This window comes from Symphalangus syndactylus, chromosome 7 (genome assembly GCF_028878055.3).
Source record: "Symphalangus syndactylus isolate Jambi chromosome 7, NHGRI_mSymSyn1-v2.1_pri, whole genome shotgun sequence".
NCBI classification, from domain to species: domain Eukaryota; kingdom Metazoa; phylum Chordata; class Mammalia; order Primates; family Hylobatidae; genus Symphalangus; species Symphalangus syndactylus.
In genome coordinates this window covers 13,557,885-13,583,572 of record NC_072429.2, presented here as the reverse complement: position 1 = coordinate 13,583,572, position 25,688 = coordinate 13,557,885, and the positions used below count along the sequence as shown (strand labels likewise).

General features: G+C 45.5%; 1 protein-coding gene across 3 annotated transcripts; it reads left to right on the top strand.

Annotated features, from left to right (window-relative positions):
• Positions 1 to 3,853: 3,853 nt before the first annotated feature.
• BNIP1 (BCL2 interacting protein 1) lies at positions 3,854 to 24,262 on the top strand. Of its 3 annotated transcripts, XM_055285221.2 has the most exons (6): positions 3,854 to 3,987; positions 6,243 to 6,335; positions 13,888 to 13,979; positions 18,604 to 18,705; positions 19,801 to 19,919; positions 23,602 to 24,262. In XM_055285221.2, the coding sequence occupies exons 1-6, from the start codon at positions 3,904 to 3,906 to the stop codon at positions 23,796 to 23,798; spliced, it is 687 nt and encodes a 228-aa protein (XP_055141196.1). In that variant the 5' UTR covers positions 3,854 to 3,903; the 3' UTR covers positions 23,799 to 24,262. The 3 variants fall into 3 exon arrangements, with proteins under 3 accessions (XP_055141196.1, XP_055141197.1, XP_055141198.1); XM_055285222.2 differs by lacking the exon at positions 6,243 to 6,335 and having other exon boundaries at positions 3,862 to 3,987; XM_055285223.2 differs by lacking the exon at positions 18,604 to 18,705 and having other exon boundaries at positions 3,873 to 3,987.
• The last annotated feature ends 1,426 nt before the right edge of the window (positions 24,263 to 25,688 follow it).

Sequence of the window (25,688 nt, the reverse complement as noted above, 5' to 3'; positions counted from 1 at the left end):
CAACAAGAAGCATGATGTGAAAGACCTGCACGTGCACAGGTCTGCCAACTGCTGGCTTTGGGGCTTCTCTGCTGTCCTAAATAGGGAGCTTCTGTGTGAGTATCCAAAACATTGGAGTGACCTGAAGAAAGTAAACCTCAGTTTCTTTAAAAGGTTTTAACCTTAAAATATTACCAGGAGTAAACTTAACAGAAAACGTATACAAGGCCTAGGATAAAGAAAACTTTGAAAGTACTGTGAAGGACACAGAAGGAAACTGGAATAAATTGAAAGATACACCAAGTTCTTAACACAGGAGCAGTGACATAAAACTAACAGTGCTAAGTTAAATTAAAAATATAATGTTGCTAAAAAGATGTAATGGCATCCTAAGAAAACATACCAAGAGGGTTAAAAAGAAAGTTTACACAGGGATACAATAGCTGGAAGATGCTGGTAGGCAGTGGGGGTGAGGGGGCAGTGATGCAGGGGACAAGGGGAAGAGGTATTTAATCCTAGCAGATATTAAAAGTCATTATAAAACCATAATAGTTAAAACTGTCATTTTGATGCTGAATAGGCCAGTCAAGCAGAATAGAAGGTCCAAAAGTAGACTCAAATATATACGACAATCTAGTATGGCAAATGTGGCATCCAGAACCAGTGAGAAAAAGGTAGACTCTTCATTAAATAGTATTGGAATAACTGAGTAACCTCCGGAAAAAGTAAGATTGGGTCTATATCTTACACCATAAGCCAACATATATTTCAAAATAGATAATGATCTAAGTGTAAAAAAAAAAAAAAAGCTACAAAAAACCACCCATAAAAACACTACAAGGAAATGTGGGCAATTCCTTTAAATCCCTGTAATTTGGACCCCGAATCCAGGAATCATAAATGAAGATTGATAAATTCAGTGTCAAACAAGATTAACAAAATAAGACCAAAACACCATAAGCCAAATCAAAGTTCTATAGACTTTTTAAGGCTGTAGATGTCTTTAAAAAAAAAAAAATGAAAACAGAAAAGCTTTGAAACTCATCTCTAAGGACTAATCCTCCTAATATATAGAGTTCCTGGAAACAGATATGAAAAAAACCAACAACCCAATAGAAAAATGAGCAGGCCGGGCGCGGTGGCTCACGCTTGTAATCTCAGCACTTTGGGAGGCCGAGGCGGGCGGATCATGAGGTCAGGAGATCAAGACCACGGTGAAACCCTGTCTCTACTAAAAATACACAAAAATTAGCCGGGCGTGGTGGCAGGCGCCTGTAGTCCCAGCTACTCGGAGAGGCTGAGGCAGGAGAATGGCGTGAACCCGGGAGGCGGAGCTTGCAGTGAGCCGAGATTGCGCTCCAGCCTGGGCGACAGAGCGAGACTCCGTCTCAAAAAAAAAAAAAAAAAAAAAGAAAAGAAAAATGAGCAGACAATAGAATAAATGCAAATAGCTCTGAAGCATAGGTAGAGTTTCTCAGCCTCCTTCATGATCAGAGAAGCGCAAACTAAAGAAGGCATTTTCACCTAATCAGATTGGCAAAACTTCCAATGTTTGTTAACCTATCGTGTTGACAAGGCCACAGGAAACTGGCATTTATGCCATATTGCTGGAGGGAGTATGGATTGACATAATCCCTATGAAGAGCAATTTGGTAATATGTCAGAATTTTTAAATGCATATATCCTTTGACCTAGCAACTCCATTTGCTCTGGGCAAGTCATTATTCCTCTCTGCCCCGTTTTTACCTCACGGAGTTGTTGTGAGAGTTTATGCAAGACACACATGAAGCGCTTAGTACAAAGTTCCTGGCACATAGGAAGTGCTCCCAAAATGTGGGCTAGTAGTAGAATAACAGCAGCTAACGGGCATTGAGATCTTACTATATGCCACATTAGCACACTGTGCTTGGTGCTTTTCATGTATTATCTCATTTAATTCTCCAATCTGTGAAGTAGGCACTATTGATTATCACCAGTTAGCCTCTGAGGAGATGGAGGCACAGGCATGCGAAGTGTGCGGTGGACAGGATTTGAGCCCAGGCAGATGCCAAGCCTGTGATACACTGCCTCGCTATTAGGTGCAGTGGGGTGATGAATACCTTACGAGAGGGTGTGTAGAGGGCTGTAGGGGACACAGACAGACAAGCACAGAGCCCCGCTTACAACAGGTAGGGACTATATTGATTTTTTGGAGAAAAGATGGCTTTCAGTAGAAGCTGTGCCACTTTCTTTTCTTTTTCTTTTTTTTTCTTTTTGAGATGGAGTCTTGCTCTGTCGCCCTGGCTGGAGTAGTGCAGTGGGGCCATCTCGGCTCACTGCAAGCTCCACCTCCCAGGTTCACGCCATTCTCCTGCCTCAGCCTCCCAAGTAGCTGGGACTACAGGCGTCCGTCACCACGCCTGGCTAATTTTTGTATTTTTAGTAGAGATGGGGTTTCACCATGTTAGCCAGGATGATCTCAATCTCTTGACCTCGTGATCCACCCACCTCGGCCTCCAAAGTGCTGGGATTACAGGCATGAGCCACCGCACCCGGCCTAGTCTTTGCCACTTTCAAGATAGGTAATCTAGGATTGGTTGTTTTTTGTTTTAATCTACTCTAAGCCCATCTCTTGATCTGTGATACTAGTGTGGTACAGTTTCAAGGGTGGTTATGAGGATTAAGAGAGATGAACATGGTCAGGCACGGTGGCTCACGCCTGTAATCCCAGCACTTTGGGAGGCCGAGGCGGGTGGATCACGAGGTCAGTTTGAGACCAGCCTGACCAACATGGTGAAACCCCGTCTCTACTAAAAATACAAAAATTAGCTGGGCATGGTGGCGTGTACCTGTAATCCCAGCTACTCAGGAGGCTGAGGCAGGAGAATTGCTTGAACCTGGGAGGTAGAGTTTGCAGTGAGCCAAGATTGTGCCACTGCACTCCAGCCTGAGCAACAGAGCGAGACTCTGCCACAAAAAAAAAAAAAAAAAAAAAGAGAGAGAGAGATGAACATTCAGGTCCTAGGCATTTAGGTCCTCACAATCTATGCTTGCTGAAGTGACCTGAACAAAAGCAGATGGAGTGGGGTCGAGTGGGGGAAATGCTTTCTAGGGAGAGGGAACACCACATTCTAAGGCTACACATCCAGAAAGAGCTTGAGCAATCCAGGAAGGGCGCAGGGTGGGGTGGCTGATGGCCGGGGTGGCTGATGGCCTTGAGGACCAGCTAAGAAACTTGGATTATTTACTAACAAAAATAAAAGAGCCACCATTTGTTGAGGGTTTGCTCTGACATTTCCATCAAAACTACCCAACAAGGTAGATGTAATAAATCCAGTTGTATACAAAAGGGAACCACGAGAAGCCATAGAAGGGCTGCATACAGGGAGGTGACTTGATCAATTTCGTGTTTTACAAAGATCCCTCAGATCATGTGTTGGAGTGATAGGAGGTACCCTACTGACCTGCCTTGAACTCCATACTTTAACAAATATATGACGTTTATCATTTCCTCTTTTACTCCACAATTTATACTCACTGTAGAAAATATTAGAAATATAAGAAAGTTTGAAGAAACATAAAATTATTACTTGTACTTTCCAGAGACATCTCAATTGATACTTTTCTTCCAGTCTTTTTTTTCTATGTAAAAAATATATAGTTATTAGAATGCCTGACAGAAGGAAGATGGAAAGAGACCACTGTGAAGCGTTCTTGATATTCCGTCTTCTCTTCCTCTCCATGCTATTAGGGCCATACCAAGAGGAGAGGCTGATTTCCTACACGTGCCAGGGAAAGTCCCAACTCTGCGCAGGGACCCCCCCTTGCCATTTTCGCCAGTCTCTAGGGGGCGCTGCCCGGAGACTGGGCGAGGAGGGAAAGAAGGCGGTGCGAAAATGAGTTTGAATTTGGGCCCTGCCGCTGCCCGTAGCCGGCGTCCCCAACATGGCGGCTCCCCAAGATGTCCACGTCCGGATCTGTAACCAAGAGATTGTCAAATTTGACCTGGAAGTGAAGGCACTTATTCAGGTACTGATCCCGGGACCCCTGCCGGGCTCCAGCAGCCCTAACCCAAGCTCTGCTGGTCTGTGAGCTTGGCAGTGTCACTCCCGAACTTTCCCCACTTGGTTTCTCAGACCACAGGCTCCGCCCATGGTCGGCTACCCACCCTGGTCCCCATTTGGTTGTGTCCTCGTGACTGCTGGCCTTGATCCTTTTTCCGGGTGCCGCCGGATCTCCCATCTCCAGAGCACCCCACTGTTCTCCGCCCCTGACTCAGCTACTGCTTCGGGGCTTGGCTTTGCCCCTTCCACCTGCAGCCCTGGTCGTCGCCCGGCCCCGCCCCTTACCACCTCACAACCTACCTGTCACCCTGCTTGGCCCCGCCCTCTGACGCTGCTTCCCCATCCTCCGGTAGCTTCTGGGAGGCAGCTGGCCCCGCCCCCTGCTGGCCAGCTTCCCTGGCATCCAAGGCCACCTGGCACGGGAGGCACCGGGTGAAACGAATGTAACCTGGACCGTAGTTGTGATTTTATGCTTAAGGAAATCGAGTACGGCGCCAAGGCCTAGGTTAGAAAGCAGACCTGGGTCAGTGGCAAAACTGGGACCTGGACTGGGAAAGTCAACCTACGAATAACACCTTAGAGTGTTACCCCGTTTGAACAGATAGGAAATGAAGTGTTTCGCCTTAAGCCATTTAAGGGTAGAGGTAAAATAAACGAGTAGACGTAGGCAAGAATTAGGAATGTAGATACGCTTCCATGAGTTTAGCAAAAAGAAACCAAGAGTTTTAAACCTTGTTTTTTTGTTTGTTTGTTTGTTTTTGTTTTTGTTTTTTTGAGACGGAGTCTGGCTCCGTCGCCCAGGCTTGAGTGCAGTGGCGCGATCTCGGCTCACTGCAAGCTCCGCCTCCTGGGTTCACGCCATTCTCCTGCCTCAGCCTCCCAAGTAGCTGGGACTACAGGCACCCGCCACCACGCCCGGCTAATTTTTGTATTTTGTTTAGTAGAGACGGGGTTTCACTGCGTTAGCCAGGATGGTCTCGATCTCTTGACCTCGTGATCCGCCCGCCTCGGCCTCCCAAAGTGCTCGGATTACGGGCGTGAGCCACCGCGCCCGGCCTAAACCTTGGTTTTTAAAGCTAATCATTTTCAACAAAGTCACTAAACGTTAGATGTAGACTCAGAGTTTGTAACAAGGTGTGGCAAAAAGTGCAGGAAAATAGGGCTCCGCAGATAAACCAGATGCAGGATAAACCAAATTAGATGCAGAATAAACAAATACGGTGCAAAGAAGTGTGATTAAATGAATAAGCCAGAGAAAAAGTGAAATTTGATGCAGATATTTAAAACTTCTTGAACTTCACTTCTCTGATGTATACATTACAAAACTTCTGGGCCAGTTATAGAAAAATAAACAGGTTTCATACAAATGAAATTACATTTTCACATAATCTAATTTGCTTAGGCATTCTTCTGTAGTCTTTCTAACATTTGGGTTCTTGTCATTGCTGATGAGAAAAAGTGATTATAGCTGGATGTATTTCATTCTTACCGTGTTCCAGCAGCTCTGCTAAGTGCTTTACATACATACATAATCTATGATGTTCTATGAGGTAAGTAGTGTTATGATGAGGAAACTGAGACACAGATAATTTAAATAACTTTCCAGGTAACTTTACACAGCTAATAAGTTGCTACAGCCAGTATTCGAATCCACCTGGTCTGTCTCCAGAGCCTGCTGTGAAAGCTGGCACCAGTAATTCTGAATGTACAGCAACAGATTCTAAATCTGCCCTTAAACATGTCTATATAAACACTCTAACTTATCACTAACGGTTTGTAAAATCACACTGGAGAAGTTAATCTCATCATATGATGCCAGATATTTAAACATCCTGATCTTCCAAGTTGGAAGGATCTAAGGTTCTAAAGTTATAGTATCACTTTTGCATGTCCATTCTTTTTGGGCATACAAGCTGTTTTAAGCTTTTTCATACTGGCCAGGTAATGTTTTGTTAAAATTTAGGCACTAAACATTAGGTCAAAGCAGTTGTGTTTCTTTCTAGGCTTTTATATTAATTCAACATTAATCTAAAGAGGAATGAGAAAAATGTAAATGATAATGTTTTTGCTTGTGTGGCAGAGGTAAACAGCAAAGATCAGGATGAATTATAGTCAGTACGTTAATATTAGTTGGTCTAAACCAACTCTCTCACTGTATGGATGGTGTCATTTCATTTCATTGCCTTGAGAAAGGCCTTTCATCTGTTCAATGTCTCCTAGGATATCCGTGATTGTTCAGGACCCTTAAGTGCTCTTACTGAACTGAATACTAAAGTAAAAGAGAAATTTCAACAGTTGCGTCACAGAATACAGGTGGGTATTCTCAGAACTGAGATGCTGAGTATCTCAATTCAATCAATGAAGGGGGCTCAGTCCTAGGTATATCCTCTGCTTGAGAGCCGTCTGGCTTCTTCAAACACCAGCTGATGGGAGCAGTAAACACTTAGACAGTGAGTGTGACTCTGTACTAACCTGCTCTCCAGGTAAAAACGAGAAACTTTCGGCCGGGCGCGGTGGCTTACGCCTGTAATCCCAGCATTTTGGGAGGCCGAGGTGGGCAGATCACGAGGTCAGGAGATCGAGATCATCCTGGCTAACACGGTGAACCCCGTCTCTACTAAAAATACAAAAAGTTAGCCGGGCATGGTGGCAGGCGCCTGTAGTCCCAGCTACTCGGGAGGCTGAGGCAGGAGAATGGCGTGAACTCGGGAGGCGGAGCTTGCAGTGAGCTGAGATTGAGCCACTGCACTCCAGCCTGGGCGACAGAGGGAGACTGTGTCTCCAAAAAAAAAAAAAAAACGAGAAACTTTTGCGTGCAGAACACTGCCAGCTGTGTCAACAAGTGGATGGCAGGAACACCATTATCCTTGGAATTTTTGAAATCCTGGGGCCACTTCAAATACTTTCTCTTCTCTACCATTCTTTCTACCCTATTCATTCATTCACTACCTCAATCCATCGCACTCCTGGGTTTTTTTTTATGCTGTTACTTTGCTTAGCATCTTCCTTATTTCAATAGTCACCAGTCACATCATATACACATTTAGGATGCCTGAATTCAACTATGGTATATGTGCCGTCTCAAAAAACACTAGAAGGTGACAAGTAGCAGTTTTGTTTGTTTGTTTTATTTATTTCACATTTTATTCTTATTACATTGGGCTGGGCAAAGAGTTGTGCACCACTGTATAGATTATGTTATTCTGTTGCTTTCATTTTTAAAAATGAAAATGAGGCCAGTAGTTTGAGGACAACCTGGCCAACATGGCAAAACCCTGTCTCTGATAAATGCAAAAATTAGCTGGGCATGGTGGCACATGCCTGTAATCTCAGCTACTTAGGAGGCTGAGGCAGGAGAATTGCTTGAACCCAGGAGGCACAGGTTGCAGTGAGCGGAGATCGTGCCACTGCACTCTAGCCTCGGTGACAGAGCAAGACTCTGTGTCAAAAAAAAACAACAACATATATATATATATATTTTAATAGAGATGGATTTTTTGCTCTATGTTGCTTGGGCTGGTAAACTCTTGGGCTCAAGCAATCCTCCTGCCTCAGCCTCTGGAAGTGCTGGGATTACAGGCGTGAGCCCAGACTATTGTGTTGCTTTCAGACAGAATTGGGATTCAGCTTCTAATTGTTTCCAAGTTCAGAATCTAGATCAGAATCAGATGACGAAGACCACTCGTGGGTCTGGGAGCTGCTGAGAAAAAGCCAGGAAACAGGTATGGAGCTGACTATGGAGCGCTCATGTCTCAAGGCTCCCATCTGGGCATCCAAGGATCCTGCATGCAGCTTATGGGTAGAGGGGCCCACAGCAGCCCCTCAAAGGGAACAGGGATGGCACAGGCCCAGGGCTGGAACTCAGGAGTTGGAAGGATGACTGCGTCTGCACACTTAAAAAGATGCTGTCCATCTGTATCCTGGAATCCTGTGTAGGCCCTCTCCATAAGGACAGGAACAGGGTTGGCTCCTTCGCCTCCAGTTAGCCTCATGAGTAGTTCAGTAAAAGTCCTGCAAACTTGTCATTATCTGGAGACATTCCCGCCGGCTCCTCTTCATGCCCCTCTACGTGAAACACTAGGCAGTTGCTTTATATTGTTCATGAGTCTTCTTCCTCAGTTATTCAAATTTGAGATAATTGCATTCTTTTAGGGAATTCTGGATCTCCTGGTCACTCCAAGGGTTGATTACTGTTCTGATGGTTTTTCTGGTTTCTTTGTTTCTTCTTCCTTCTTTCTTTCCTGAGGGTTTCTAGTAATTTCAGTCTGATGTCTTACGTTCTCCATTTTTATTCCCGAGTTTTCTCCTGGGATCCTTCACTGCAGCCACAGGACCTAATGTTGGGTTGGCAGAGAACTGGCACTCTGCCCTAGTGGGACCTAGGAGAGTCAGGAGGTACCTGAGTGTGGAAACATGCCTGCTCCTTTAGACTTCTGGAGGTCTCTTAGAAGTGGCAGTTTGAATAGTGGAGATGTCTCCGCTGCTGTACCTTCAGTGAGGGTGAGGTGGGTGTCATGGATCTGCCCATCTGTATTAGTCTGTTTTCATGCAGCTGATAAAGACATACCTGAGACTGGGAAGAAAAAGAAGTATAATGGACTATGACATGGCTGGGGAGGCCTCATGATCATGGCAGAAGGCAGAGGAGCAAGTCACATCTTATGTGGATGGCGGCAGGCAAAGAGAGAGCTTGTACATGGAAACTCCTGTTTTTAAAACCATCAGACCTCGTGAGACTCATTCACTATCATGAGAAAAGTGTGGGAAAGACCCGCCTCTATAATTCAATCACCTCCCACCAGCTACCTCCCATGATATGTGGGAATTGTGAGAGTTACAATTCAAGATGAGATTTGGGTGGGGACAAAACCAAACCATATCACCATCCCTGGATGGGTCTTGTGGCACCTGGTCTTGTGGTATTGGGGTTTTGTATTAGGCGTTTCTTGCATTGCTATAAAGAAATACCTGAGGCTGAGTAATTTATTTAAAAAAAATGGGTTTAATTGGCTTATGGTTCTGCGGGCTGTATGGGAAGCATAGCAGTATCTGCTTCTGGGGAGGCTTCAGGAAGCTTCCAGTCATGGCAGAAGGCAAAGAGGGAGCAGGCATGTCACATGACGAAAGCAGGAGCAAGAGAAAGATTGAGTGAGAGCTCACTTATCACTAAGGGGATGACTTATGCCATTCATGAGGGATCCACCCCCATGATCCAAACACCTCCCACCAGGCCCCACCTCCAACACTGGGGATTACCATTCAACATGAGATTTGGGCAGGGACAAATATTCAGACTATATCAGGTCTAAAGACTTGTGCTTTTTTGGCCAGCACAGTGGCTCACGCCTGTAATCCCAGCACTTTGGGAGGCCAAGGCGAGTGGATCACCTGAGGTCAGCAGTTCAAGACCAGCCTAGTCAACATGGTGAACCTCCATCTCTACTAAAAATACAAAGATTAGCTGGGCATGGTGACCCGTGCCTGTAATCCTAGCTGTTTGGGTGGCCGAGGCATGAGAATTGCTTGAACCTGGGAGTCAGAGGTTGCATTGAGCCAAGATTGTGCCACTGCACTCCAGCCTTGGTGACAGAGCAAGACCCTGTCTCAAAAAAAAAAAAAAAAGACTTGTGCTTTTCATATAACATGGCCCCCAAAGCCCACCAGCAACTCTGTTGTTGCTTAACAGAGGAAGACAGTCTGTTCTAAAGCTGGTAGAAAAGCTGGCCAGTTGGACCCCTGAGAAACAGTATGTCTGTGTGTTGTGTTTGCCTACCTCAGAGATTTTCAAGGGCAATTTTGAAAATGTGCAATTTTTGCTATTGGAGTTAACTATATGATTTTCAGCAGCTTCACCATACCTAGCTGATCTCTTCCTGCCTTCATCTCCAGTACTGGTTTAATCATCTTAATTTTTTATTTTTGAAAAGATGTTCCTTTTACATGTTTTATGTATGTGTCTGTGTCTGTAAGTATCAACATTCAGTGAAAAGTCTCAGTTATGCCCCAGTTTTGATTTTTGTTCCACTCTTCCAAACAGGTAACCACTTTTGTTACTGATATATCATTCCAGAGTTTCTCTACTCAAATATTTAAAAAGACAAATTTCTTTTTTTTTTATTTCTTCCCTGTTTCTCATCTAAAAGGTAGCATACTAACACACAGCTTTTAAAAACTTCATACTTTTTTTTTTTCTTAAGACGGAGTCTGGCTCTGTTGCCCAGGCTGGAGTGCAGTGGTGTGATCTCTGCCCACTGCAACCTCCACCTCCTGGGTTCAAGTGATTCTTCTGCCTCAGCCTCCCAAGTAGCTGGGATTACAGGTGTGTGTCACCACATGCAGCTAATTTTTCGTATTTTTAGTACAGACGGGGTTTCACTGTGTTAGCCAGGCTGGTCTTGATCTCCTGACTTTGTGATCCGCCTGCCTCAGCCTCCCAAAGTGCTGGGATTACAAGCATGAGCCACCGCGCCCAGTCAAAACTTATACTGTTAAGTATAATTTTATTATACGTATATTGGAAATTTTTCCATTTCAGTAATTAGAGACTGTCCTTATTTTTCTTTTACTTTTTTTTTCTTCTTTTTTTGAGACAGGGTCTTGGGCTGTCACCCAGGCCAGAGTGCAGTGGCACAATCTCAGCTTACCACAGCCTTGATTTCCCAGGCTCAAGCGATTTTCCTCCTGCTTCAGTCCCCCAAATAGTTGGGACTACAGGCACGCGCCACCACACCCAGCTAACTTTTGTAGTTTTTATAGAGACAGGGTTTTGCCATGTTGCTCAGGCTGGACTTGAACTCCTGGACTCAAGCGATTGCCTGCCTCAGCCTCCCAGAGTGTTGGGATTACAGGCGGGAGCCACCACACCTGATCTCTCATTCTTTTCTAAATAGCTGTCATTTTTTTTTTTTTTTTTTTTAGCCAGTTCTCTATCAAAGGGCATTTATTTGGACTGCTTCCACATTTTTGTTTTAAGCTAACTTATTCTCTGACAGACTTTTCTTCAACTCAGCATGACTTCAACTCTCCAACTACACCCGTTACCTTCAGTATGAGTATTTGTATGTTCTTTTTAAATATCTGGGTGCTCACCCAGTGTTTATTTCCTTCACTCATTAAAATGACCTCACCAATACGTGTACATTTACATATTTATTATGGCACCCAGGAAGCACCCAATAAGCACATGGCCAGTAAATGAATAACCCCATCCCAGTTTTAATCTGCGTTTCTTAAGTATTTATATACTCTTTTTACATCTGGAAATACATACAAGATTCCTGTTTGTTTGCCATTTTTAGCTTTTATTTGAATGTCTTTTTTGTGTATTTCCAACAAGGTCGTGTGATACTAGATAACTGGCCTCATATCCTCAAAACTGGGTGTTCTGCACATGGTAAATCTTGGACATTGACTATGTATAAATATCTGTGTGTTTGTACATTTAGCTCTCAAACTGGAATTTGAGAACTACTCTTCCCTGCCATTCCTTTCTCCAGAACTATCACTGGTTCTCTTTGACAGAACTTCCAGGCAATCTTTTTTTTTTTTTTAAATTTTATTATTATTATACTTTAAGTTTTAGGGTACATGTGCACAACGTGCAGGTTTGTTACATATGTATCCATGTGCCATGTCGGTGTGCTGCACCAATTAACTCGTCATTTAGCATTAGGTATATCTCCTAATGCTATCCCTCCCCCCTCCCCCAGGCAATCTTTCATGAGTAAATTGTACATTTCTCCCCCTTTTTAACCCTCCCTTTTTCCCATGTGTTCATTCTTCCATTCAGTGACTCAGTGCCCAGTCTGTGCTGGGCACAAGGAATATATGTAGTGAATAATGCGAGATACAGCTCTGCTTATTCATAGAATTTACTTTCTTTTTTTTTTTTTTTTTTTTTTTTTTGAGATGGAGTCTCACTTTGTTGCCCGGGCTGGAATGCAGTGGCACGATCTCGGCTCACTGCAATCTCCACCTCCCAGGTTCACGCCATTCTCCTGCCTCAGCTTCCCGAGTAGCTGGGATTACAGGCGCCCGCCACCACGCCTGGCTAATTTTTTGTATTTTTAGTGGAGACGGGGTTTCACTGTGTTAGCCAGGATGGTCTTGATCTCCTGACCTCGTGATCTGCCTGCCCCGGCCTCCCAAAGTGCTGGAATTATAGGCGTGAACCACCACGCCTGGCCATAGAATTTACATTCTAATGGGGAATAGAGATTTTAAACAAATAATTATGAAAATAATTGATGACATTTGTAAAACTTTTCCAATTCACAGTTGATTATTTCTTTTATTCTCTACCTCAGCAATATTTGGGGGCATAAATTGAAAGTTGTCTCTGTGCTATTGAAATGGTGGATACACAAACTTGTTCCAAACCAGCATGTGCAAATTGATAAGTAAATAAGTAAATTAGTATATAAATGAGCAAATACATTGATGTTTCAGATCAATAGCGTGATTGAAGCTAGAACCTGTTTTAATTTGTAAACCAAAAAATGTGACTGGTGTAATGCTATCTTTAATTATAGTCCCTCTTGATGGTTCTATTATCTGAAGTTCTTGGGGTTTAATACTTCTGGGTATGTCTGCTGACCCTCACTTATGGTGGGTTATTTCCTTGGTGTTTGGTTATTTTGGACTGTGAGCACTCATCTTCAGCAGACTTTATCTGAGGGACTTTGTGCAGCTGGGTCGAGGCCAAGTCTCTACAGAGGTTTTTGCATTAGCTTCCCGCCAGGTCTCCTGGGATGATCACAAATCTGAGAACGTCTTTTTTTTTTTTTTTTGAGACTGAGTCTCTCTCTGTTGCCCAGGCTAGAGTGCAGTGGCACAGTCTTGGTTCGCTGCAAGCTCTGCCTCCCGGGTTCACGCCATTCTCCGGCCTCAGCCTCCCGAGTAGCCAGGACTACAGGTGCCCGCCACCATGCCTGGCTAATTTTTTGTATTTTCAGTTGAGACGGGGTTTCCCAAGTTAGCCAGGATGGTCTCGATCTCCTGACCTCATGATCCGCCCACCGTGGCCTCCCAAAGTGCTGGGATTACAGGCGTGAGCCAACATGCCTGGCCGAGAACAGTTTTTATGTTAATTTCTCTTCATGGAGTTTCACGAACCACTCAGGGAAGATAAATTGAACCCTAGATCAGTGGAAGAAGCAGCTCCCTGGTTGGTTATAAATTCTCAGGGGAGTTGTTTTTTAACCTCTCTATTTGGAACTCATAGCAAAAAAAAGGCAGGCATCTATGTTTTCACTCTGTGCTGGTAGATGGATATTTTTCTAGACCATTTTCCTGTGTCTATAACCTTTCGTGGGTTTTAGATTTGTGGTGATCTCAGTTCAACTTACCGACCTCAGCCTCAGATGGCCCAAGGGTTCATTTTTCTGTCCCTACATGAGCTCTCAAACCTTCAAGTGCTCAAACTGCCTATTACTCGTCTTTAATGAAATAGGCACAGAAATTGTGAGTATCTGGAAATGAACAGCAGTTTGATATTTTAATGATATCTAACTGGGGGATCAGTGTGTTCGTATTTCGTCATTGTTTTTCTTTTCATTTAGGGCCTGCCCTAGGTGACAGGAGCAGCACCTCTGACGCCAGGACAGTCATGCATCACTCCCAGGCTGACTGTTCCCGCTCTTGTTCCCTTTTCACTTTTGGGCCGTAGGGGTTTTCCTTACTTTCTTGTGGACTTAGCTATACATTTAAAAGGATGTGTGTTATATGTTACCTAGCATTCCTAGGTGTTCTGTTTTAAAAGGGTGCTTCAAGTGCTATTGTATGCCCTTGGCAGAAATAGAAATGCTCTTCTGTTTTCTTGTTGACTTTTGCAATCATTTTAACATGGAGTTATTTTTCCTGAAAGGACCTGGAGCAGTTGGCTAAAGAGCAAGACAAAGAGTCAGAGAAACAACTTCTACTCCAGGAAGTGGAGAATCACAAAAAGCAGATGCTCAGGTAGGCAGGACCTGCCCCCACCAGTGGCCTTTGCTGGCTCACTTGTTCCCTGTGAGCTTTGCACGTGTGTTTGCCTGATGGATCTGGTTTAATGCTGACTTAATGGTGTCTTTTTTTTTTTTTTGAGAGACGGTGTCTCGCTCTGTCGCCCAGGCTGGAGTGCAGTGGCCTGATCTTGGCTCATTGCGACCTCTGCCTCCCGAGTTCAAGCAATTCTTCTGCCTCAGCCTCCTGAGTAGCTGGGATTACAGGCGCCTGCCATCACGCCTGGCTAATTTTTGTATTTTTAGTAGAGACAGAGTTTCGCTATGTTGGCCAGGCTGGTCTCTAACACTGGCCTCATGTGATTCACCCATCTTGGCCTCCCAAAGTGCTGGGATTACAGGTGTGAGCCACTGCGCCCAGCCAATTGCGTCAGTTACACATGGGTGGAATGTTCTCTCCCAGTCAATAATTCTCAAGTGGGGGCGAGTGGGGAAGGGATAAATAGGGTCTATCTGAGCAGGTGGAGCTGAGCATAGTTTACAAAAGATGTTTAACATTATACTGTATTGTATATTTTTAATCAAAAAATATGATTGCTTTTGTAATACAGGGTCATTTTTTATCTAAGGATAATTGGTACCAGAAAAAATCTACAGAAAGAAAACCTGCTTAAGGTGGACCAAAATTTAGAAGGTTTTGAGTGGGATGCTATCTAAAATAAAATAAAATAAAATGCAACAAAAACCATAAATTAAACAAAATTGAGGTCAAAAAATAAAACCAAAATTGAGGTTGTAATTGCAGGTGTGTGCTAATCCTTGATTATATAATTACAGTTATGTGCCATTTCTTGTTATTGAATTGTGAGAGGTTTAACTTTTCCAATGAAATTGTCAGACAACATGAAACAGTGTCTTTCCCTTCACATTTGACTTTTGTACCAATCATAAAGAGGGTTTTTCCAAACATATTTGAGGTATTCAGATCATTCTCTCTCTCTTTTAAAAATATATTTTTGGCCGGGTGTGGTGGCTGATGCCTGGAATCCCAACACTTTGGGAGGCCGAGGTGGGCAGATCACGAGGTCAGGAGTTCGAGACCAGCTTGACCAACGTGGTGAAACCCCTTTCTACTAAAAATACAAAAATTAGCTGGGCGTGGTGGCACACACCTGTAATGCCAGCTACTTGGGAGGCTGAGGCAGGAGAATCGCTTGAGCCCGGGAGGCAGAGGTTGCAGTGAGCCGAGATTGCTGCCCTCCAGCCTGGGTGACAGAGTGAGACTCCATCTTAAAAACAAAAAAAAAAATTTTTATTTTTAAAAAATTAAAAAATTTTGGAAATGAGGTCCCTCTCTGTTGCCCAGTCTGGAGTACAGTCATAGCTTACTGCAGCCTTGAACTCCTGGGCTCAAGCGATCCTCTCACCTCAGCTTCCCAAGTAGTTGGGACTACAGCACACTCCACCATGCCTGGGTAGATCATTCTCTTTTGAAACCCCTGCTAAGTCATCATTCCCATGGGTTTTCTCCTTGCCTCTTGTTCACTGGTCCACCTCTGCCAGATCTGTATTTGTGGCTTTGCTTCTGATTTGAGCAATTTGCCAGCATCATCTTCCCTGCAAGCAGCTGTGTATGTAACAGTCAGCTGTCAGGAAGACACCGACTGGCAAAAACACAGGCACGGGGAGGCCAGTGTAAGCAGGGAGGGCTGTATGAGTGGTGGGCAGTGATCCAGGGCTTGGCTGTTTCACAAATACTTTATGTTTTTTTTTTTTTTTTTTTTTTTTTGAGACGGAGTCTCGCTCTGTCGCCCAGGCTGGAGTGCAGTGGCGCGATCTCGGCTCACTGCAAGCTCCGCCTCCTGGGTTCACGCCATTCTCCTGCCTCAGCCTCTCCGAGTAGCTGGGACTACAGGCGCCCGCCACCACGCCTGGCTAATTTTTTTGTATTTTTAGTAGAGACGGGGTTTCACTGTGGTCTCGATCTCCTGACCTCGTGATCCGCCCGCCTCGGCCTCCCAAAGTGCTGGGATTACAAGCGTGAGCCACCGCGCCCGGCCTGAATACTTTATGTTATGATGGCTTTTGCTTTCCTGAGCCTCCAAGCCTACTCAGATTATAAACACTGAATACAGAGGAGCCCTTGTATAAAATATAGTAAGTTATGCCAGACACACTCAGCTTAGCATGGGTTTAAAGCTGGGAATGGCCATCCACAATGTAGCATTACAGGCCAAAGCAGAGAAAGCTGTCAATTTGTACTTTGGGGCTGTGTGCAGTAGCTCACACCTATAATCCCAGCACTTTGGGGGCCGAGGCAGGACTGCTTGAGCCCAGGAGTTTAAGACCATCCTGGGCAACAAAGCAAAACCTCATCTATTAAAGAAAAAAAAAATTAGCTGGGGGCATGGTGATGTGTGCCTATAGTCTCAACTACTTGGGAGGCCAAGGCAGGAGGGCAGTGGGCTCAGGATGTCAAGGCTGCAGTGAGCCGTGATCATGCAACTGCACTGTAGCCTAGGAGACAGAACAAGACTCTGTCTCTTTTCTTTTTCTTTTTCTTTTTTTTTTGAGACAGAGTCTTGCTCTGTCGCCCAGGCTGGAGTGCAGTGGCGCAATCTCGGCTCACTGCAAGCTCCGCCTCCCGGGCTCACGCCATTCTCCTGCCTCAGCCTCTGGAGTAGCTGGGACTACAGGCACCCGGCACCACGCCCAGCTCATTTTTTGTATTTTTAGTAGAGATGGGGTTTCACCGTGTTAGCCAGAATGGTCTCGATCTCCTGACCCTTGTGATCCGTCCGCCTTGGCCTTCCAAAGTGCTGGAATTACAAGCGTGAGCCACCGTGCCCAGCTGACCCTGTCTCGAAAAAAATAAAATAAAACCAAGAAAAAAAAATAACTTTGGCAGTTGAAACAGTAGTTATGCTTGCTTGGGTCATCATGCTTGTCACATCATACAGTGAGTATCTGTTTGCTTGTCTTTTTACCAAATGAATGTGAGGTGGTTGAGGAGAAGTACTGCCCCTCATTCGTCTCTGGATCCCAGGGTCCTGCAGAACCCCCTTGCAAACTGTTTCAAAATGTAATGGATTCTTTAAAGTGTCAGGTGTGAAATGGTGGAGCAGGTGCTCATTAAGACCTTCAGCATAAAGGTGCTATTAGAAAACCACCCTGTCAGTTCATGTACTCTGTGTTTTGATTTTTGAGTATTTTCTAGAGATTAGCACAATTGGTTTGAGCTGGCTACGTAAGAGTTCTGAAGTATGAGTTTGATTCTTAGACTCAGTTAGCTTTTTTATAGTCTATCAACAACTGTCAACATTTCTTTTCTTTTTTTGAGATGGAGTCTTACTCTCATTGCCCAGGCTAGAGTGCAGTGGCGTGATCTTGGCTCACTGCAACCTCTGCCTTCTAGATTCAAGTGATTCTCCTGCCTCAGACTCCTGAGTAGCTGGGATAGCAGGAACTCGCCATCATGTCCAGCTAATTTTTGTATTTTTAGTAGAGACAGGGTTTTAACATGTTGGCCAGGCTGGTCTCAAACTCTTGACCTCAAGTGACCCACCCGCCTCGGCCTCTCAAAGTGTTGGGATTACAGGTGTGAGCCACCACGCCCGGTCAACTGTCACATTTCTAACTCCAGGAAGCCGTTCACCAACTTTCCGTTATCACCCACAAGTTAGCGCAGTTGAAGACTGTAGATCAGCCGTGTCAGTCAGGGCTCTGCTAATCCATCATGTTTGTGTCGTTCATGATTGATCTGTAGTGTGGAAAGAACAACAAACCTTGAAGAAATATTTTGAAAGATTGGCTTTTTGTTTGTGTGTTTTTTTTTTTTATTGAGACAACGTCTTACTCTGTCACCCAGGCTGGAGTATAGTGGTACCATCACGGTTCACTGCAGCCGCCACTTCCCAGGCTCAGGTGATCTTTGCTCCTCTGCCTCCTGGGTAGCTGGAACCACAGGCATGTGCCACCACCACGGCTGGCTAATTTTTTGTATTTTTAGTAGAGACGGGGTTTCTCCATGTCGCCCAGGCTGGTCTTGAACTCCTGGGCTCAAGTGATCCACCCACCTCGGCCTTCCAAAGTGCTGTGATTACAGGTGTGAACCACTGTGCCTGGCCACGATTTTTCATTTCCTACAAAGTATATTAACTCAGCAGCTGAAGGGCCAGAAATGGTTGTTCAAGATACTGGAGATGAGTAAGTAATGGTTTTCCGGGGATGGTACCAACTCATACACAGGCCATAGCAGTACAGCCTTAGAGGCAACTGGACCGAAGAGGGGCCTTATGTGCCCAGCTGAGAAGTTTGGATGCCTCCCTGAAGTCCAGCCATTGTGGAGCTGTGCACAGAGGAGTGCCATGTTCACAGCCCCTTGGGCTGACAGGGGCAGAGGGACAGCTACAGAGCCTCCCCGTGGTGGCCTCCAGGGTCCGGTCAAGGGGTATCAGGACCTGAGCAAGAACAGTTGTTGGGGGACCAGGAGGAGGAAGTGGCAGGAGGTGGGATGGGCTCTGAAGGCCGTGCCTGGTGGCCTTCCCCCGTGTGCCTTTGTTGGTGGGAAGTGCTGTGAATTGAACTGATTTATGGCCTGGTGGAGTGGACACACTCACACATGAACCCTCCAATTCCAGCAATCAGGCCTCATGGAGGAAAGCTAATCTCACCTGCAAAATTGCAATCGACAATCTAGAGAAAGCAGAACTTCTTCAGGGAGGAGATCTCTTAAGGCAAAGGTACCTATTCTTTTATTTTTCTGGGCTCCGATAATAATAGATAACAATTGGCATGGTGTACAACCCACTGTAGGAAACCCCCTCTTGTTTTCAGCCTGGTGTTTAATTTGATTATATAAGTAATTTTTTTTAAGTTTGAAAGAAATGCATACTTATTTGTAGTAAATTGGTAAAATAAAGTATGAATTACAAAATTAAAATATCGAATCTTTTTTTTTTTCTGAGATGAAGTCTCACTCTTGTAGCCCAGGCTGGAGTGCAGTGGTGCCCTCTCAGCTCACTGCAACCTCTGCCTCCCGGGTTCAAGTGATTCTCCTGCCTCAGCCTCCAAAGTAGCTGGGATTACAGTTGCGCACCACTGCACCCAGCTAATTTTATGTATTTTTAGTAGAGACGGGGTTTAACCATGTTGGCCAGGCTGGTCTTGAACTCCTGACTTCAGGTGATCCACCCACCCCAGCCTCCCAAAGTGCTAGGATTATAGGCGTGAGCCACGGTGCCCGGCCGAAAATATCAAATCTTATTACTCATGAACATTTTGGTATATTCTCTCCCTCATTTTTACTTCTACATTTCTTACGAAGTCAAAACTGTACTATACGTAAAATTTCATATTCTGCTGTTTCAGCACAAAAGTTGCTCATTAAAAAAAAAAGCTTTTTAAGCCTAATTCTAACAGTACCTAGTATGTAGATTGTATGTTAATACAATCCCCTGTGTGTGTTTGCATTTCTAGTGTTTCAGTAGTGTAAGCAACATACCAGGGTATGTCTTAGAACATGAAGCTTTATCCATATTTTGGATGTTTCCTTTGGAGGGATTTCCAGGGATGAGATGATTGAGTCAAAGGAATGAACATTACCAAGACTCCTAAATTGGCAAATTGCTTTACAGAAGGCAGCACTGGTTTATGTTCCTACTAGCAGTCCACAGGGGCGTGGGTCTCAGCACACCCTTTCCAGCATTGAATGTGATCATTTAAAATATGTATACTAATTGGATAGGTAAAACATGGGATCTCATTTGGATATGGGGCCTTCTTGCAGGGAGGCTTTTGTTGACATTCCTCCCCTTTCTCTTCTTCTGAACTTTTAGGAAAACCACCAAAGAGAGCCTGGCCCAGACGTCCAGTACCATCACTGAGAGCCTCATGGGGATCAGCAGGATGATGGCCCAGCAGGTGCAGCAGAGTGAGGAGGCCATGCAGTCTCTAGGTAAAGCCGGGCCTAGAGTAGGAAGCTTCTTCCAGAGACACTGCTCTAGGGCCCTTGCCCTGGCACCTGCACTCTGGGCTCCTCCACCACAGCCCACACGAAGTTCACTGACTTGGGTGGCTTCTCCTTCATGAGATGACTTGACACCGTGGTCTTATCCAGAGTGGGATGTGCTGCTCGTATTTCTCTCTTTTTTTTTTGAGATGGAGTTTTGCTCTTGTTGCCCAGCTTGGAGTGCAATGGCGCGATCTCCACTCACCGCAACCTCTGCCCCCTGGTTTCAAGCGATTATCCTGCCTTAGCCTCCCAAGTAGCTGGGATTACAGGCTTGCGCCACCACACCAGGCTAATTTTGTATTTCTAGTAGAGACGGGGTTTCTCAGTGTTCGTCAGGCTGGTTTTGAACTCCTGACCTCAGGTGATCCGCCTGCCTCAGCCTCCCAAAGTGCTGGGATTATAGGCATGAGACACCACGCCTGGCCCATATTTCTGTTTACTAGAAGACCCCACACCCCCATCAATGTTTCCTCAGGGGGAGCATTCCCAGGGGCTTATGTGAAAAGCAGAGGTCCCCAGCCCCTCTCCTAGAGAGGGTGTTGGCAGGGCTGGGTAAGGGGCCTGGAGTCTGATTTTCAGTGAGGGCTCTGGGGACCCATATGGCCAGGCAAGTTTGGGAATCGTTGCTCCAAGAGATGTTTGGGGAATCGGCTGCTGGTAGGACTGCTAGGACCTCAGTTTACAATTATACTCCCCAACATTATTTTTCCTATGAGTTCCTTTTAAAAGATGTGAATCAGAGGCTACAGGAGAGACTGCTTGAGAACATCTGGTTTCCTCCAATAGTTTTCCCAGAGTGTCTCCTCTGTAATGGAGAAGAGCATCAGCCCTCTCCAGGGTCCTTCAGTATAAGACAACAGCAAAAGGGCGTTTACTCCTTGAAACTCTTTTGGAAGATTGCACACATGGACAAAAGTAGAAAGCATGGTATCCTGAATCCCCTGACCCCTGAGCCCATTGCCCTAGCCAGTCTCGTTTCAGTTCTACCCTCAGCCCATCCCCCATCTGGATTATTTTGAGGCAAATCCCAGACATCGTCCATAAATATCTCAGTACATCTCTCTAAAAGATAAGGGACTCTTTGGGGAAAAAGCAGAAACAACCCCATAACTACAATACCATGATCACCCCTAGAAATTATAATTTTGGACCACTTTTTTTTCAGTGCACCAAATAGGCAGAAGCAAAAGGAAAGCAAGCAGGTGACCCCAAGATCACTCCTTGAGTTTGCAGCTTACCTGAACATTTGGGCTCAGAACCAGCCAGGGGCTTCCTCTCGGTGTGTGCTGTGGGAGAGGCCTTGGAGAGAGAGGGAGCAAGGAGACAACTTGGCCTCTGAGTCCAGGGTTCTTGTGCTCTGGTGTGGCGACAGGATACCCCCTGCCAACGCTAACAGTGCGAAGGCGACACAAATGCTCGTGGCTTCTGGGGTGTTGAGAGGGTCCCAGTGTTCTTGGGGCCCATTTTGTAGAAGCGATAGGTATTGAAGAAAAGAGAAGAATACCGTTCTTAACCCCTTCCTTATGCCTCACAAGTTCAGCTTGATTTAAAAGCCTACTAGGACCATAATTTTAAACCAAAAGCTTATTAGGAATATGGTGTCTGGAATTTGCTCCACAATTGCAGGAGTAGTGGGAGTTGGCGGGGAGTGGGGAGCAGGATTTCAGAGGTTGGTGGTTCTTGGTTATGGGTGGTGAGCAAATGGCATTTCATGATATTATGCTGTCTACTCTGTGATGGTTCAAAATTCTCCGTAATAATAAAGTTTAAAAAGAAAGGCCTATTAGGTTTTTACTTAGCAAGATCTCAGGGTTTTGAAATCGCAGCAGGCAGGCGTGGAGAAAGTGGGCGGAGAGGGATTCCTGTTCTGTGTTTTTTTTTCTCCTTTTATCTGTCATTTTCAAAACGCTACTGTGTTTCCTCTGATAATTTATCTTATTTACTTATTAGCTTTTAATTTTGTAAAAAGGTGACACATACAACATAGAGAAGGATAAGAAAACTCTAGCCCAGGACTGCCAGTAGAAACATAACAGGAGCCACATATGTAACTTTAAATTTTCTAGTAGGCACATTTTAAAAAGTAAAAAGAAACATAAGAAATTAATTTAATAAGATGTTTATTTAACCTATTATGTAAAATATTATAATTTCAACGTACAACTAATTTTAAAAATTATTGAGATATTTTACATTCCTTTTTCTCAGATTAAGTCTTTGAAACATTGTGTGGATTTTGGTCAGGCGCGGCTCACGCCGGTAATCCCAGCACTTTGGGAGGCCAAGGCGGGCAGATCACTTGAGGTCAGGAGTTTGAGACCAGCCTGACCAACATAGTGAAACCCTGTCCCTACTAAAAATACAAAAAGAAAATTAGCCGGGCGTGGTGGCACATGCCTGTAATCCCAGCTACTAGGGAGGCTGAGGCAGGAGAATCATTTGAACCCGGGAGGTGGAGGTTGCGATGAGCCAAGATCACGCCACTGAACTCCAGCCTGGGTGATAGAGTGAGACTGCATCTCAAAAAAAAAAGAAAAGAAAAGAAAAACGTTGGTGGGTTTGACACTCACTGACATCTCCTGATATCTCCATTTTCATTAGCCACGTTTTTATATGCACAGCAGCCTCGCATGCCTAGGGGCTGCCATATTGGTCAGCACAGCTCTGGAGAGTACAAAAGGGACACAAAAAAGATCACTCTCTGTTCTGACCTCCAGCTGACCCCTACCTGCCAGCCCTGTGGTCCACTTCCCAGAGGCAACCACTGTAACCAGTGTCTTAAAAAATATCTTGTGATCCTCCAAGCTTTTGTAACTTAAGCAAATGAAATACCATTTATCTCCCTGTTTCTTACCTAAATGGAAACATTTCACAGGCGTTCCTTTATACTTTCCCTTTTCATTTAATGTGTTCTGTTCAATGGCTGTTCTGATGATGCCTCACTATGTTTTGTGGGAGAACCTCGCCAGGTACACCTTCTACCCTCAGCCTCAGGCCCAGATACCCATATTCAGAAATACATCTGACTCTAGGGACAGTGATTCCTTAAGGGATGTGGGCCTCTTCTTAGGTGTCACCTCCTTAAAGCTACAGCCAGTATCCCTGGCCTGAGGGACTGGTATGTGTGAGGGCTTATGGCAGAGCCCGGCACACCCTTGCCCTTTTGAGATCCTGCAAAGAGCCGGTCTGGCCAGCAGATGTCCTGGAGGCTGCACCTCACAGGTGGAAGGTTCTGGTGCGTTCGGCTGCTGCCCCGACACAGACCTCACAGTGCCCGCCCACGATCCCTGGGTTGGTTTTGTGGCTGGTGGTTTCCCTGAGCAGCGTCCATCTGCTTCAGAGAGCTGAGGAGGTGGCTGGGTGAGCAAGCCTCTTCTGCCCTTCTCCCTGGTGACGTTCATGTTCAAGGACTCCCAAACAAACCGCCTCACTCTCTGGAGCTGGTGGGACCTGGGGAGGAGCCTTTCCTTGTCAGCTCCTTGGCTGCTCTCCACATGCTTTGATTCCAGCTCAGAGGAGCTCACTTGAGAATGCTGGTTTTTATCAGCACCCCAGCCAGCAGAGTGAGGTCTTTGGATCTTGAGCTGCAGTCTCTGAGTCAGGCCTCCTTCCTCTTTCGTTTCAGTGACTTCTTCACGAACGATCCTGGATGCAAATGAGGAATTTAAGTCCATGTCGGGGACCATCCAGCTGGGCCGGAAGCTTATCACAAAATACAATCGCCGGGAGCTGACGGACAAGCTTCTCATCTTCCTTGCGCTAGCCCTGTTTCTTGCTACAGTCCTCTATATTGTGAAAAAGCGGCTCTTTCCATTTTTGTGAGATCCCAAACGTGCCAGTTCTGGCCCTTTCAGCTCCTGTTTCAGGATCTGTCCTCGTTCCTGAGCTCTAGGCTGCTAAGCTGAGCCACACACCCCTCCGTTTGCGCCAGTTGCCTGCAGGTTGGATGGAACACAGTGCCGCATTTTTCTTCAAGTAGCTGGCTTGTAAAGGGTGAACAGAGCCATAGGAGGCAGGCCTGTCATTGGGATGCCGCCCTGGGGACATAACGAACTGCCTCCTTCCCCCATTGTGCACTATAGGAGGCTGCTGTGTGGAGCACTTAAAGTCCAGCCTCCAGGACCGGATGCCCCTCCTGTCTCCTGCTCCCATCGTGCCCTTAAATGCCAGATCTGGTGGAGGGAAGAGAGAAGAGGTAGGAAGAAAGGTGATGAAAACTCATGGTCATTCCTTGAATAAACTTGGTTTTATTTAATAGAATAAAATGTATTTGATTTTGTAAGATAGCCCTCTGGGAATGTGTGTTCCTCTTTTCTTTTTTCTTTTTTTTTTTGAGATGGAGACTTGCTCTGTTGTCCAGGCAGGAGTGCAATGGCGCAATCCTGACTCACCGCAGCCTCTGCCTCCTGGGTTCAAAAGATTCTCCTGTCTCAGCCTCCCAAGTAGCTAGGATTACAGGCATGCACCACCACACCCAGCTAATTTTTGTATTTTTTAAGTAGAGACGAGGTTTCTCCGTGTTGGCCAGGCTGCTCTCGAACACCTGACCTCAGGTGATCCACCCGTCTTGGCCTCCCAGAGTGCTGGGATTACAGGTGTGAGCCACCACGCCCAGCCCTCTTTTCTTGATGTCCAGATTTTTAGGACATGAACTTATTTATTTATTCATTCATTCAACAAAGAATTATCATTATTATTTTCTTTCTGTCCCCACCCAACAACAAGGAACTGTTAAACAGCTGCCACACACAAGGTGTTATAGACACTGCTGAACATTACAAATACATTGGTAAACCAGACATGATTCCTCCCTCAAGGAGGAGCAGAAGGAGACACGGAAATAAAATCTCACAGACTATCAGGAAGGAGGGTCCAACAGCCCCTGTTCAACCAGGTATGGCGGCTGATACCTCTAATCCCAGCATTTTGGGAGGCTGAGGCAGGATGATCACTTGAGCCCAGGAGTTCAAGACCAGCTGGACAACATAGCAAGACCCTGTCTGTATTTAAAAAAGAAACAGAACAGAAAACAGCCCTTGTTGGAAGTGGCTCACACCAACATCTGAAAAGGCTGAGATGCCATTCTCTACCACAGCAGCCTGGCCGGGCCTGGGGATGTGCAGTGATTCGGGCTGGCACATGCCTTTCTCTCTGATGTCCAGAGCTAAGTATAACCAAGGAGGGAGAAGCTAGTGAGAAGCTGAGACTGTGTGAGCCTGAGTTCTGTCCAGGCCAGAGGGAGAGGGCCCAGGCTAGGCCAGCCCTAGAGGTGCTGTGTCTTTTGTGCTATAGGCCTGGCTGACCTCAAGCTTGAAATCCCAGCCTCCCCCACTATTTATAGCTGCAGAGGACCTGGGAGGGGCAGTGTGGAGGCTGAAGGGAAAGTGGAAAGAACATGGACTTTGACCCTTGGCTCAAACACTTGGTTTTGAGATTTGGCTCCACTAGGACCATTGGCAAGTTACCTTATGTTGCTAAGCCTCAGTTTTCCCATCTGTAAAAATGGAGGTGATCATCCATATGGGTCCTCATAGAGTCAGCTTGGGAATCCAAAGAGAATATAAAGCAGCAAGTGTAGCTAGCTGTCTTCAGACCAGGCCTGCCATGGCCTTTCCAAATGCTGCCACCCCCAGGGCCCTGGGCACTGAGGTTTCCTGCAGCTGACAGCAGCGGTGCTTCAGGAAAAGCTGGGCCAGGCACCAGCATTCTGTT

Coding starts and splice junctions, on each gene's coding strand:
- BNIP1 (XM_055285221.2), top strand. CDS start 3,904: ATGGCGGCTCCCCAAGATGTCCACGTCCGGATCTGTAACCAAGAGATT. Junction 18,706..19,800: donor GGAGATCTCTTAAGGCAAAG/GTACCTATTCTT, acceptor CTGAACTTTTAG/GAAAACCACCAAAGAGAGCC. Junction 19,920..23,601: donor GGAGGCCATGCAGTCTCTAG/GTAAAGCCGGGC, acceptor CTTTCGTTTCAG/TGACTTCTTCACGAACGATC.